General features: G+C 42.1%; 1 protein-coding gene across 9 annotated transcripts in view; it reads right to left on the bottom strand.

Annotated features, from left to right (window-relative positions):
• Positions 1-14,194, bottom strand: part of ppp1r9a (protein phosphatase 1, regulatory subunit 9A) — a 44,265-nt gene that overhangs the window by 12,681 nt on the left and 17,390 nt on the right. For all 9 annotated transcript variants that reach the window (XM_046416738.1, XM_046416744.1, XM_046416736.1 and 6 more), the window contains exons 3-6: positions 12,074-12,206; positions 11,171-11,291; positions 7,292-7,396; positions 2,882-3,017 (exon numbers count right to left, since the gene is read on the bottom strand). In XM_046416738.1, coding sequence (XP_046272694.1) covers positions 2,882-3,017; positions 7,292-7,396; positions 11,171-11,291; positions 12,074-12,206 — 495 coding nt within the window. The remainder of the gene's footprint in view (positions 1-2,881; positions 3,018-7,291; positions 7,397-11,170; positions 11,292-12,073; positions 12,207-14,194) is intronic.

The raw sequence follows: 14,194 nt of genomic DNA, 5'->3' as shown, positions 1-14,194 counted from the left end.
TAGTGACATTATGAAGCGACTAATGAAGCTAATTCTCAGTGTTAACAGGATTAAATCCTGGACTGACAGCTTCAGTCCGGGAGTGAAACATTGAACATTTTGTGGTATGACATTAATGCAGGCCATTATGCTGCATGGCATAAAGGCAGTTTTTCTTCTTTCCGATTTTCAAAATACTGTATAATGAATGTTGGCATTGGCCATTAGGCATCAGCTCTAAATGGATGGGCTGATTCACTGTTTGGCTGGTGACCAACAGAGCTGGATATTTCCTACTCTGAAAACATCTCTTGTCTCACACAACTAACCCATCCTATCTATCTATCTCTTATCTAACGTTCCTTCTTTCTATCAGTCAGTCTGAGCTGAATGTTTTCCATCTATAACATTTTATCATCTAGATTGTTAGCATAATTTTATGATCTATATTCATAATTCAATATTTATCATGCACTTCCGCTCTTTCTGTCACTGCTGCCTTGGTACCACATTACTTTGTCTTTCTCTCTGTCTTCTTTGTTTGATTTTAACTCCATTGTTTTGTATCTTTCTGTTGACATCTGTCACACGCATGTACTGTAGTATGCATGCACAGGCACACACCCAGTCTCATCTCCTCTCTCATCATCTTGGCCTATATCCCTGCCATTCCCTCCATCTATCTCCCACCCAGACAACAGTACTCAGACCTGATTTGTTTGTATGCATGGCCAACACAGAGTCCCATTTCCATAATAGGCTTGCTTGTTCCCATGGTACCAGCATTCTACATTAGGGCCCCATTACTGAAGGTGGCGTTACCCATTGAACATATGGGAGAACAGTCAAACACCAATCTGCATATGATAAATGCATCACCTCCCACCATGCATGAACAATCGGCACAGGAAGGGAAAATTTAAGGAGAAATCTTGTTGTTTAGAGGGTACTCAGCATGTGATGATCTGCACTATGACTTTCTAATAAGACTGTGATGTTGGCATAATGACTGTCACTCACCAGAGGAAAGAGTGGAAGAAGGAAGAGTGCATGTGTATAGCTGTGACTTAACACGTTTGTGTTTGAATAGCGTTATAGTTATAGGACTGATTGTTGTTATTTGGTTACTCGAGGTTCTATTTTAAAATTGAAGTCAATAAACTCATTGCGATGGGGAAACTCAACTTTTTCTGAAAGCTCTGACCTATCTGACTTGTGGCTAAACAGTAAAGAAGAGCCTGAAAAATTAAATGAAATATATTCGTCACAGCAGCCAAAAACCATGCTTCAAGATAATTAATCTGTGTGCTGACATGTTGCTGTTGGCATATTACAGTTAAAAAACAAACAAACAACTAATTTAAATTTACAATCACATAAAACATAAAAAAAGTAGCAAATGGACATTGGAATAGTTAGACTCACATATTTTGTGTGTGTGTGTGTGTGTGTGTGTGTGTGTGTGTGTGTCTGCATGCTATTTCCATGTTCACATTTAACTGCTGACAGATGGGCCTGCGTGTGAGTTAGATTGCATATAATCAAAAACACAAATGGACTGACATGTGAGTGTGCGTGTGTGTGTGTGTGTGATGGCTATTGCTAACTGAAAGAGCATCCCTTCCTCTTGGGACAGGACCCTTGGCACCAATAAAGCTCTGTCTGACACATCGACACTGACAGCACACAGAGTGAGAAATAACTTCCCTCCCTCCCTCCCTGCCCACCCGGTGAGAACTGGTTTTAATATTTAGAGAGATATTAATATTGATGAACTCCCATTATTGCCACATGGATCTTTGTAATGGTTTTGTAACTGTTTATCCTATCAGCAGTTGTGTAAGGAGTTCTGGGTGGTTTGGTGCTCGAATGTGGCAGATTTTGTGTGAGTGTTTTTACAGCAGGTTGTAATCTACGTATAGATTAACAACTTCAATAGATTCACCACTTGGGTTTATGTGTCCTTCTGGGAATCTGTGGGTGTTCATTCGAATAAAAAAATTTCAAGTTGTTTTCCTAATTTTATTTCGATTTTCATTACATACCCTAGAGGCGAAATAAAGACAGACGGCAGGAAGAAAACGGTGGGAGGGAAGTTTCTTGCAGCCTAATTCGAGCCTCAAGTGTCTATAGGAGCTTTGATAAGAGCCGACGGTGTTAGATGTGTATGGCGCCGTGATTATTGGAGTGCTGGGATCAGCCTCTGTCCTCTGGTGAGGAGTTTCTTATGCATGAAGGCCCCTGAATGCATCATCCACCAGAAAATAAAAGACTTCAAACAACACTGATGAAGAGGTCGCAGGGAGAGATGCCTGACTGAGTGTCTGCATGTAAATCTACGCATGAGTGCAGCTGCTCCTGTGTGTCTTTAAGTGATTTAAGTTACTACAGTGTTTCATGTGTATATACAGTGTGTCTACATGCACGGATAGCAGGAGTTGCAGGGCCATGGGCTCAGTGTCTGGTGGATTAAGCACACTGAGTAAGCAGCAGAATCACAGGGGGGAAACGCTGAGTGATGCTTTCTAGGACTGCAGCTCCTGTGTGTGTGTGTGTGTGTGTTCTTGTGAGAGGGAGTGTTTTGTACGCCTGCATCAAAGCACTACTGTCAGTCAGTTTTATGGAGTTAATAAGCTAAAACCTGAAGTCAACTGCCATGAGAGGGGATGATTTACATTTAAGTGACAACTCGAAGCCTCATCTTTCCGATTCAGTGTCATGCGTAAAAAAGGGTGTATACTGACAGCAAATGAACTTCAAACGAATGCAGATATAATTAGCCTTATTAATATAAGATATGCTGCTCTCATTAAGAGGGTGGCATCTCCCCCTTCTAACACATTGGTAATATTTTAACGACAGCATCATGTACAGAGGCAGTGGGTCGTGTGGGGTCATTTACCTCGTCATCGTCAGCATCGTAGTGGGCGTACTGCTGCTCCAGAAGCTCCCTCTGTCTCCTCTCCTGCTCCAGGGTCTGCTGGATGAGCGTGGCCACTTCGCTCTGCTGGCCCGGACGCTCTCGACCAATCACGAACCTGCAGCAACAAACACTGTTATACACTGTCCTGGCAACACAAAGTCAAACAAATAAAAGAATATAATAAGAAAAGAAAAGAAAAGAAAAATATAAAAGAAAAAATGCTTTTTGATTACATGAATCAATATGCTGTAAGTATAGTTGTTAAAATCATCATTACAAACTTTTTACACCATGCATCATCAGTTTGACTTTCACATTTATTTATTTACATTTATTTCTTCAGAAAATCTGTTTTTGCATCAAAAGTTTGCAATAGGAAGCGGAAGAGTTTATGGTCTCATATGGTTTATGGATAAATGCTGCTCCACCATGTTGTTTATGGTAACTATGCATCTTACAAAGACGCATAGATGTTTACAAATGTGACAGATGACACTTTCAAGTAAAAGAAAAGAATTCATGAACATAATTTACTAAATTTCTGCTCAGATTAGCTGATAGCACATGTGCATTTGTACGGTGAAATGACCACAGCTCTCAGTGTGTGACAGCAGCCAGGCCCCACAGCCACATAGCAATGACAGTGAGATCTGCTGACGGATCAGGGCAGGGCCGGGACACAGGACACACATAATAATGTGAAAAGGCAGTCAGCTCGGCCAGTCAGCCTACTGTGGAACTAAACGGAATAAAAAGCTTGACGGCTGCTAACTACTGTAGTTACACGTGGGACTTACCTACAACACATATCACATGAAAATGTAAACAAAATGAATACATCTTTTCTTCCCAAATATAACAGGCTTCCCTGCAAGTTTTGTGTTTGTACATTTGTGTATAATGAGATTATCATCTTAAATTCAGAAGCATATAGTTTATCTGATCATACATTTAAAAGAAGAGGCAAGAAGTAGTTTATATGTCCCATGTTTCAGATAAAACCAAGATATTATGTATGAGAACCTCTCAGACCTATTCCAAGAAATCTCCATCTCAGCAAGGGCTCTATGACTGTGTGGGAGTATGTGAGCATGTCCCTATATACTGTATGAGTGCAAATAAGTGTAGCAGAGTGAGACAGGGAGACAGACAGAGAGGGAGGCAGAGAGTGGCTTCGAGATAGGACCTAATCAAGTGAATTCAGTTCCCGAGAGCTCTTTCATATATTTCTAAAGGCGATGTGGAAAAGGCCTTACGCTCCAGCAGAGAGGAGGATTTGATCTACATGTGAAGGAACAACTGAAGGGCAGAAGAAAAAGTAAAAAAAAAAAAAATAAGACAGGAGAGAAGGCCCCGGTTAAGCTAAGTACTGCACTGTAAGAAGCCTTTGGACAGCGGGGAGCACTGAGAAGCAGCTGACCTGGAAACAGCCTTTCTTGTCACGCATGGGGAATCTATCTTAGTTCCTCTCTGCCGCTCCCTGGTCTGGGGCTACCACCCACAGCGCTTCCTCAGTTCAACTGCAGAAACCTTCACTTCTGATGTTATTTACTCTAATCTGTACAGACAACGTTCAATACAGAGTGTGGTGCAGGAACTTGAAGGGACACTAATTTCTGTGTGATGAGAGAAAAGGAAAGCTTGTCCATTAGGTGGCAATATGTCTGGTCAACCATGGCGGAGATGTGCTATCTATTATATTTTAAGAGTAACCAAACACCAGAGTCTTGGCTTAATGTCATGTAAGATTTCCTCTTTTTTTCCTGTAGGAGGTTGATGTGGTGCATCATAACAGACTTAGTTAAAGGACAGAAGATGGTGTCATTCTATATTCCTACATTAGTCTTCTGACTTCCCTGTCTGTGGCGCAGACAGAGTCTCACTCAAGGACAAGTCTTGCACTGTAATCTCACAGGAAGTGAGTTGTTGCAGCAAGACAACAGTGGAAAGATGAGCCAGAGTTGGTGAGAGGAGCTTGGAGTTTGGAGGTTAATATGAATATTTAGCTGATTTCCACAATCTAGATGATGAGACAGCTGCTGTAAGTCACCTCTTCAGAGACTTCAGAGCGAGACCTATCCTGGAGTGAGACTTGTGTTTCTGGTCTAAACTAAAAGGATTTCATTCTTTAACCAGAAGGTCCGTCTATATAGGAATCCTTTCTGTAATGAATCAATGTAAGCCAGTGAGTGAGAAAAACACTTTTGGTGCACATAACTGAATTTGGTCCGAGTTGGCCCAACAGCTTACGTTGCAGCCATTTCTGGCAGCTGTGTTTAATGCTCATTTGTGAGAAGAGTATGGGGTCAAAAAGCCAATTTTGTAAAAACAGAATTAAACTTGTGTCAGCCTGGCATTTAAGATAATTATGTCAATGCAACTCACACAATTAGTCTGAGTGCATTAACAGCTAGTAAGGATGCATTAAACCATGTTGGAATAAAATTATGTCTGAAACTAACAACTGCCACTTCATAAGTGATCATTTCTGCTTTTCATATTATGTTACAATGTGGTTGTAAAACGCTGTGTTTTATATTGTCAGGGGGTTTGGGGGGGACCTCTGGTTAAAACCTGGATGTTTTCCTGCTGGAAGTCAGGGTTAAATATAGCTAAAATGGAAAATATAGGACAGTTGGCCACAAAACCTCTGGTGATCAGACAGAGAGGGAGAAAGGATTTACCGAGGAGGAGGAGGAGGAGGAGGAGGAGGAGGAGGACTGAGTGGGTGGGTGAGATGTGATGGAGGAAGACTGAAATAGTGAATAGATCAGAGAGGGAGAGATGAGTGAAAATAGGTCTGGTGATTCTATTACTACTTGCTATGAGATTGTCACAGTCAGTATTGTATATTTCATATGCTAGATTTAAATTTAAAATGTGTTATATCTTTATATGTAATTCAGTATAATTCTAGCTCTTTAAAAGGCAGACTGCACTGCTCATGTTAACCTATTTACACTTGTTACATAGATCGACAGATGATGGATGGAGCCTGTTCAAGGTCACCTCACCTGTAGTGCCACATCCTGGTATGTGGAAAACCCCCATTGTCAATATTAGTTCAGCAAACAGCACGTATCCAGCCGACTGTCTGTTCTGATACTGTCGGACATGTCTTTTTTCAGCCACCAGCTTTTCCCCAGGCGCTGTTCTCTCCTCACACAGATTTATCTTTCCACAACTGAGTCCCCGACCAGAATAGCATGATGGAGGTTCAAAACCGCATTGAGGTCTTGGATTATTTAACACCAATATAACAACTGTGTCACCATGTGCATTGGGTCTATGGATGGGTCAATGAATGAAGCCAAACAGAAGTGTGAATAGATGAATACGAGGCTTCGTATAAAGAGGTATGAAAACAGCACATGAGATGATGGCAGAAGGAAAAATGTGAGTTGGTGACAGAAAGGAAGAGCAAAAAGAAGAGTCAGACAGGATGGAGAGGACACAACAGACAATGCAACAGTAAATAATAGCAAGAAAAAGAAAACAAAAAAGAAAAAGACAACAGCAAAAAAACAACACAAAAACAGAAAGCAGTGATGGCAGGCTCACAACATTAACATGGATAACACTGGATTTCCAAATCAAGGTGTTCTTGCTAGGCTCTGTGTGTGTGTGTGTGTGTGTGTGTGTGCCGTCTTCTGCCCACTGCTCTAAGCAGGCCCCTGCCAAAAACTGCTAGACTGTCGAGCACACAAGACTTTGTGTGGGACCCCACATCATCCCTCAGTCCCTCATCTCAGATATGGTAGTGACGCTTGCCAAACAAAACCTCACCGTGCATGGCAGCTCATAAGCGGCTGTGTTTTGTATCTCTTGCACCATGACAGCAGGACAAAAAGCATTCAGGATCACACCATGCAGTGGCAGTGAGAAGCGAAGACTGTCCTCATTTCTTTTCTGTGTCACTGATCACTACTGAATTGAAAGGACATTTCCACAGGCCTCAGTTTGTGAGTTCTTATGTCTGATACTGTATGACAGTAGTCTGGTCCTTGGGGCTGATAGCTGCTTGACACACTTTGGTTTCTGTAAGCTTGGGGTAATCCAAAGATCCTCACCAGTGGGGGAAAACACACAAATCTTATGTGTGCATGCAATGTAAAAACTACATTTAATCTGGCAGTGAGCCTTCACCTTATCTAATGTTCAAGCTTCGTCTTTTGGTGGAGCACTTTACTTCTATTTAATGCAATTCGTGTTGCTCTGGTTATTTCCTGAATTAAATTTCATTCTTTTGATAGCACTGGAGTCACTGGTATCAGTCTGTCCTGTTTCTAGAAAGTCAGATATACTCACCAGAGTAGCAGAATTATTTCCATATGTCTGCTCACGAGACTGATAATTTGCTGTGATTTTCTTTGTGTTTGTAGGTCTTACCTGACCACTCCTGATGTGTTCCTGAGGACTGAAGCGGCGAAGCTCTGGGTGACGCCCACCAGACTGGTCCCGTCCACCTCCACGATCTGGTCATTCACCTTGATCCTGAGACACACACACACGCACAAGTGAGGGAATCATTCAACACTTTTGCGCAACAATTCTTTGTGTGGGTCTTAAATTTACTCTACAAAAAAGTCCAAATTATTGTGACTTATGCAGCAAAACAACAACAAGAGGCACAAGGGACAAACAAGCTGGCATATCATGCATATTCACATTATTTTTCAGATTACAACAGGGCCAGACTCTCCTGCGGTCACAAATCTCCACTGCGATTGCTCCAGACTGTTGCCTAACAAAGAGACAGAAGAGATGAGGCTCAAAACAAAGTAGGAGGGCTAACGAGGACATGGAGGGCAACAAGCCATTCCCTGGGCCACAACACAGCCAGAATTTGCTCTGCTTTGGACAGGCTGAGAGGTCAGCTAAGTTCTCAGCCTGAAATGAAAACTGTCTGATGATCCACTGTTCATGACAGCGGAAACTGTGAATTAAAAGAGTCTTAAAAGAGACGTCCTTATGAAATATTCAATTTAACTTCACTTAGAAATCTGCATTAAAAACAGACTAAGAAGAATTCTGAATACCGTTTTGAATAATTTCTTTGACATATAAATAAAACAAAAACGAGCTCTCATTATTTTTCCACACAACAGCATATTGTTCTCCTACTTCACTACTTCAAGGCGCAACACATCATTTCTTCTTAAACAAACCATGTTGGTCTCTTGTTTGAAGCTCCTGCTTATTATTTGGTCCAAGTAATAACTACATGTAAGAAGCCTGTGGACGTGTAGGACCAATCTATTCTATATGTGATCACAGACAATTCAAATACACTTCAAATTATCACTACTTCATGATATAAAATGCTCCAATCAAACCAGCTCAGCTGCTCTGGAGAATGGAGAGCAATGATGGGAAACTGAGAGGATAATGAGTTACTGTTTCATGAGAGGTTTGTCCAGTTCTACAGAGAGCACTTAACACACACCACCTCCCATCAATCCTGGACCTTTAGACAAACTAATTTTGCCCACGATTTCTAAATATAATGGAATTAATTCAAACAAGCTGGATCTACTCAACTTCAACCTAATTCAGTACTCAAGTGATTTAGAATTACGCTTCCATAACCTTAAGGGACTCACAAGAGACAGATAAACTAGCTAACCTACAATGCAACTACAATTCAAGATCAAAATCAAGCAATCACCTCCTATGGCTACGTCAACAACTGCAGTGTCCTCTCAGCTCCTGTCTCGGTCTGTCACAGCAGCTGCATAGCACAGATTAATATGACCCTGACGGCCGACACATCAGCCAGAGCTGTCACAGATGTATAGAGCCCGAGAAGTAGACAAAGAGCGAGCTGGTTGTCTGTCAGTCAGCAGCTCGGATGATTTTCTGACCTTCATCTAATGTCTTCATTTGGTTTTGTGTGGCGGATGCTGACGGCTGGCTGACATACAGCTGCTGAGCAAAGGCAGCGGCAAAGAAAACAAAAACTGACTGACAACGAATGAAGATGACACACACACAAACCTTTATCTCAAAACCGCTACCTTACTCCAGTACACACACACTCACACACACATGTTGGGTCGTGCACCAGACAACGCAATGATCAACAGCCAAGCTCATCTATCTGTCTGTCTGTGACAATAACGTCCAACTCAGCAAGAGAGAGAAAACCCTATGGTGGAAAAGGGTGACGATGGAGGGAGATTACATTCTGGCCCTGTGTGTGTCTGTGTGGGCATGAAGGTATTCAGTACTTCTAACTAATATCTTAAGTTTTCAGTTATTTTTTCTCATATAGTGATGAAGGTTTATTGTGAAATCCACCATGGGGACACAAGCAGACCTGCAGGTTCATAAATAGGATTATCCTGTGTCCATCACCTGTGTTGTAATAGATACAATCAAGCAATATAATGTTTGAACACTGCATTAAACTGAACTACACTATTGAAGCATTTTCAAAAGATGTCAAGAGATGTCAAGAAGTATTTCTCCTACTCTGTTTGTGGGAAACCTCAGCAGAAAATGGGATCAAAGTTGAAACTGACTGAATTGTAAATGGAGTGTTTTCACAGTAAATCTGTAAAACACTATTGTCTACACTGCAGTATTCTATCGCATGTGAGTGCTTAACAGTATTCATTTGACATAAATCTTCCTTTAAAAGCTGAGTTTTGTCTTCATTGGATAGATACAAACAGAAAAGGGGAGCGAGACCAACCACTAGGCCACCAGGAACCCTCTAAAATAAATCTTATACAGTAAAAGATAGAAAGTGAAAGGAAATGATGCCAATGAAATAAGGCTTTCAGTGTATCACTGTTCAGAAAGGGTCAAACTATTTCAGAAAACATAATGCTAATTGTGAATGTTTATTATATAAACTTTTGGTCTGCATATTGAGTGCAGATATGCTGTTTAAACAAAAAATGTGTAGACTACAACAAACCAAGCAAAGCAGTGCTTTGAGCCAAACGCTGTTACTCCGAGACACACGCTGCTAATGTGGCTAAAAATGTAAGTAAGCATAGTTTTTCAAAAACAACACAGGCCCTGTCTTATGAGTCATGCACTCATTAATTATCACCCAGAAGCTAGACTGGAAAGATTGTGGAGGACTGAGAACCTTTAACATGTAAAACTTCAGTTCAAATAAAAGAGAAAAAGGCTCAAATCTACAGGCTCTGAAATGAATTGAACTTGATCCTCAGCACAGCCTCCCTCTGATATTTTCAACCTTTCAACACTTCTCCCTCTCGCTGGAAGAAATGAGACATTTTGGAGTCAGAACAGGATCAACTTTTGCCACTTTTGAACAAGCTGCTTCTTTCTGCTCAGCTTCCCCATCTCTCTGCTCACTACATTTCAACTAATCTCCCTCTAATGTGTCCCTGAAAATGCCAGCTCTGGATGCTACATAGAAGGAAAAATAAAAAAAGATTAATCCCTAAAGGAAACACACCTACCGCAAACAACCCCAGTGCACTAGTGTTCCCAGTGTGTACGCGGAGCTTACAGTACTTACTGCTCTCCTGCTGCATAGAATGGAAGTGCCTATCAGCTTTTTAATCTGTTTATGGGGAACCTGAAACACACAGGCTCACTAATAGGTAGGAGCTGGTGGTTTAGAGGAAGAGAAACCACAGCTTGCACTGCTGGGAAGCTGTCATCTCCTCCTCTACTCTTGGCTGAGTGCTTACTCTGCACTGTTCACGCTTTATAATGCACACAGCGCGCACGCACACACACACACACATATCATCCAGGGATACACTGCGAATATGGAAATCTGTTTAAAAAAAAACTCTCATTTCTCAAACAAACTTTTGCAATCTGACACAGAATACAAGAGACACAACACGCTCTAATGCAGTATTTCTGTCACACGGCACACACACACACACACACACACACAAACACACACACACCTACACGCTGAGTAGTCCTGTGTGAGACTTCATGTCCCAGACTATGTCTCTCCCAGTGGATCTAATCTGAACCTCCTGCTGCTAAATCTGACTGGGACAGAGCGTGACTCTGTGTTTGTGTGTGTGTGTGTGGGAGAGAGAGAGAGAGAGAGAGAGAGAGAGAGAGAGAGAGAGAGAGAGGTGGTGGGTAAAAGGAAACAAAACAACTGATTAATTACTCTGTGTGTGTGTGTGTGCTTTTGGACATTAAGTGATGAGTGCATCTTTGGTCCAGCTCTCATGCACTCTCATCTGCTTTATGTGTCTCCACGCTCACTAATCGCTGAGTCATAGTTACGATATCCAACAGGAAAGCAGCCCTCACCTGCCGTCTCTCTCAGCAGCCCCGCCCTCGATGACAGTCTTGACGAAGATGCCCAGTTTCTCCAGGCCTGCGTCAGCACCGACACCCATCCCGATGATACTGATCCCCAGGCCGTCGTCATCTGGAAACACACAGGCCGCATGCAGCAGTTAAAAAGTGTGTGTTTGCGGTTTCTACAAGTGTGTGATGGGGCATAGTATGGTTAAAAGACTCCATTTCCTAACTTTCCATTGAGCTTGGATCAAATACAAAATGGCTCCTAGTAAACTGATGTCATGTGGGCTAAGGGATAAATGGAAAAAAAAGGACAGATGAATAGACTCAAACAAAGAACAAGTGATTTATTAATGAAGCGGTGCAGACACTTACTATAAGTACGGTGGCCTTCACATAAAAATGAAATGTAACGGATGGGAAATTCCCTTCCAGTGTAGCATCAATCCTTCTCCATCCTGCATTAATTATTCACCAGTTGTTCAAGTTACATAAGAGGGAGTGGATGGTGAAACCCTATGATGTTAAGTCAGTCTATTTTAGGTCCTTGGCAAAGTTGGGTTTCAGCACAGGAAAACCTCAACAGGAAAAGATTAGTGAAGACGATGAAATATCACCTCTTTGTAGCTCCTGCCGGGGAATTGGGACAAACTGTGCACGCAGCTGGCAGGCAGTAAAATACTTTTTTTATGGTTTTGAAAATAAGACAGCCTTATTGTTAACTGCTGAGCCAGATATTAAGACGTAACTGATCATGGGGGCTAAAGGAAAATAAAAAATGCTGAAAGAAAGACATTAAGACACTGAATTAAGAAGAAGATGTGACATCCCACATGTGGGTGATTCGGTCTACTGGGTATAATGTATGACTGACAGGATCCACCTCCTCGTTACAATTTTCTTTCCTACCTTTCTCCAGCTCCACGGGGAAGAGCTCCAGTTTCTCCACCCTCTTCTCCAGCTCATACTCTGCGGAGGAGGCCACCGGATCCACCTCTTCATTACGTCGGTCGTAGTCCTCGTTGGAGTAGGTGTTGAACACCTGGAAGAAGGGAGCGAAGAATTAACGGAAGTGGGCGCACAATATCAAATATAGCAGGTGGTTCCCATTATAGAGACAGACATGGCTCCACCACCTCAGCAGCATGATTTTTATTAAGGAGATACTGTACCTAACTGCTTAAATACAAATAATTATAAAGTGTACAAACTTGACAAGACAGTGGTAGCTCTGTAGGCAGAGTAATGCTGCTACTCTCAGTTCATGAATATGGGCTGAAGTAAATAACAGCTAACAAAATTACCAACAAGGTGGTAAATAAAGGCTCTTATAACAAAGCCACAACCACAAAGCCCATTAACCAACAGGAAACCGTCTTGCAGGGGAGCATATTGAAGGGATTGGGGGGGGCTTTCTCCTCCTCTAAGCTGTGTGGTCTGTAGGAACCTCGTAGGAACCTCTCCTCCACAGCAAGAGTCAGCTGTCACTTCATATCTCGTCCTGGCCAAACACGAGGTGAGAGAGAGTGAGGGGGAGAGAGAGCTGCACACAAGCAGGCTTGAAGGACAGACTACTGGTGCTGAATGAAGACGTGCAAAGTGTTTACCCGGATACATAATCATCTGCGTCTCTCAGTCACACACACACCTGTAGACACACACTGATTACAGCTGCTATTATTAACTAGTGACAATTGGCCACCTGGTCTCCTATAAGTAAGGAGTTCAGGGTGAAGGGTATCACACATACAGCTCCATGATGTCAGCCATTATCAAAGCTATTCACAACGCTGCACAGTGCTCATCTGTGAACACATGAGTCAGAACTACAGTAGAGGCGGGAAATTAATACACTGAGGATGCAAATGGTTTATCACATCCAATCTGCTGCAGTGTCACTGAGCTGTGGGCTGCGTATCGGCAAGAATCTGGTGATACAACACATATCACGATACACATGTTCAATATATTGTGATATACTGTGATACTGTAAGCAAGGCAAAGTATCTTTGCATGTAAACTCATAATTAAAAGTCAATATAGTTGTACTGAGAATTGATGCGATACTGCGATACTCAAGACACTCACTGACCTCTTTGAATTGGGTGAAAGAGGAAATACAGCATATATTCTCAGGAGAGATCAATAATGTGTCATGTCACATCACACGTAGTGATTAAAGCCTAAAGTCTGATTGGTACATGTTTGTCACAAACTGTCACTGTGTGTGTGTGTGCAGAGATGGTAATAACTCTCATATGGACAAACACAATAAAGGGCAAACAAGTTTAAAAAAATGCATGAAAAACATCAGAGAAGAACATGATAAAGACTCAACAAACTGCAGTAAATAAATAAATAAAAAAGGCCGTCTGTTTACACTGTGCTGGCTGTTCACACCACTTTGGCACGTGATGGTGCCAGGGTTGGTTTTGTCCTCTTTCCTGTGCGTGAGCCTGCGTCAGCTCTAACCGTGACCTCGCTGTCATCAGTCTTTCAGTGTGATCAACAGCTCTGAATTATTAACGCTCGCATGCACTCACTCACACGCACATACATGTGCATAATGTTGTCCATAGTATTAAGTAAATATAGAAGTAAACATATGGGCACACAAACAACCCTTTTTGTCTACGCACACACACATGGTAAATACCAATGTACAAACACACATTTCTGACGAATGCTAACACCAGCACTTGCACTGTCCTGGATGTCCCGGACACGATGCGAAAATTGGCAGTCAGTACACTCTCTAATGGCCTCTCTCTGCCACTATGTGCTATCTGCAAACACATTAGAATGTGGCCGGTCAGAGAGAGCGAGAGAGGGAGACGGAAAGGGAGAGGGGGAGGGACGGGGGTGGTCATGAGGAGAGATGAGGACAGATGAGTGTGGATCCAAGAGAGAAGGAAAGCGACAGGAGGTGCAGTGATGGAGATATCGAAGAAAAAGTCAGGAACAGGATTTCGAAAAAAAAAGAACTGAGAAGCCACACGATGGACAAGAGAGTAACTGAGAAAGGTGACT

The sequence above is a fragment of the Scatophagus argus genome, chromosome 17, assembly GCF_020382885.2.
Source record: "Scatophagus argus isolate fScaArg1 chromosome 17, fScaArg1.pri, whole genome shotgun sequence".
Taxonomy (NCBI): Eukaryota; Metazoa; Chordata; class Actinopteri; family Scatophagidae; genus Scatophagus; species Scatophagus argus.
The sequence above is the reverse complement of the archived record's forward strand: the minus strand, read 5'-3'. Positions and strand labels throughout refer to the sequence as shown.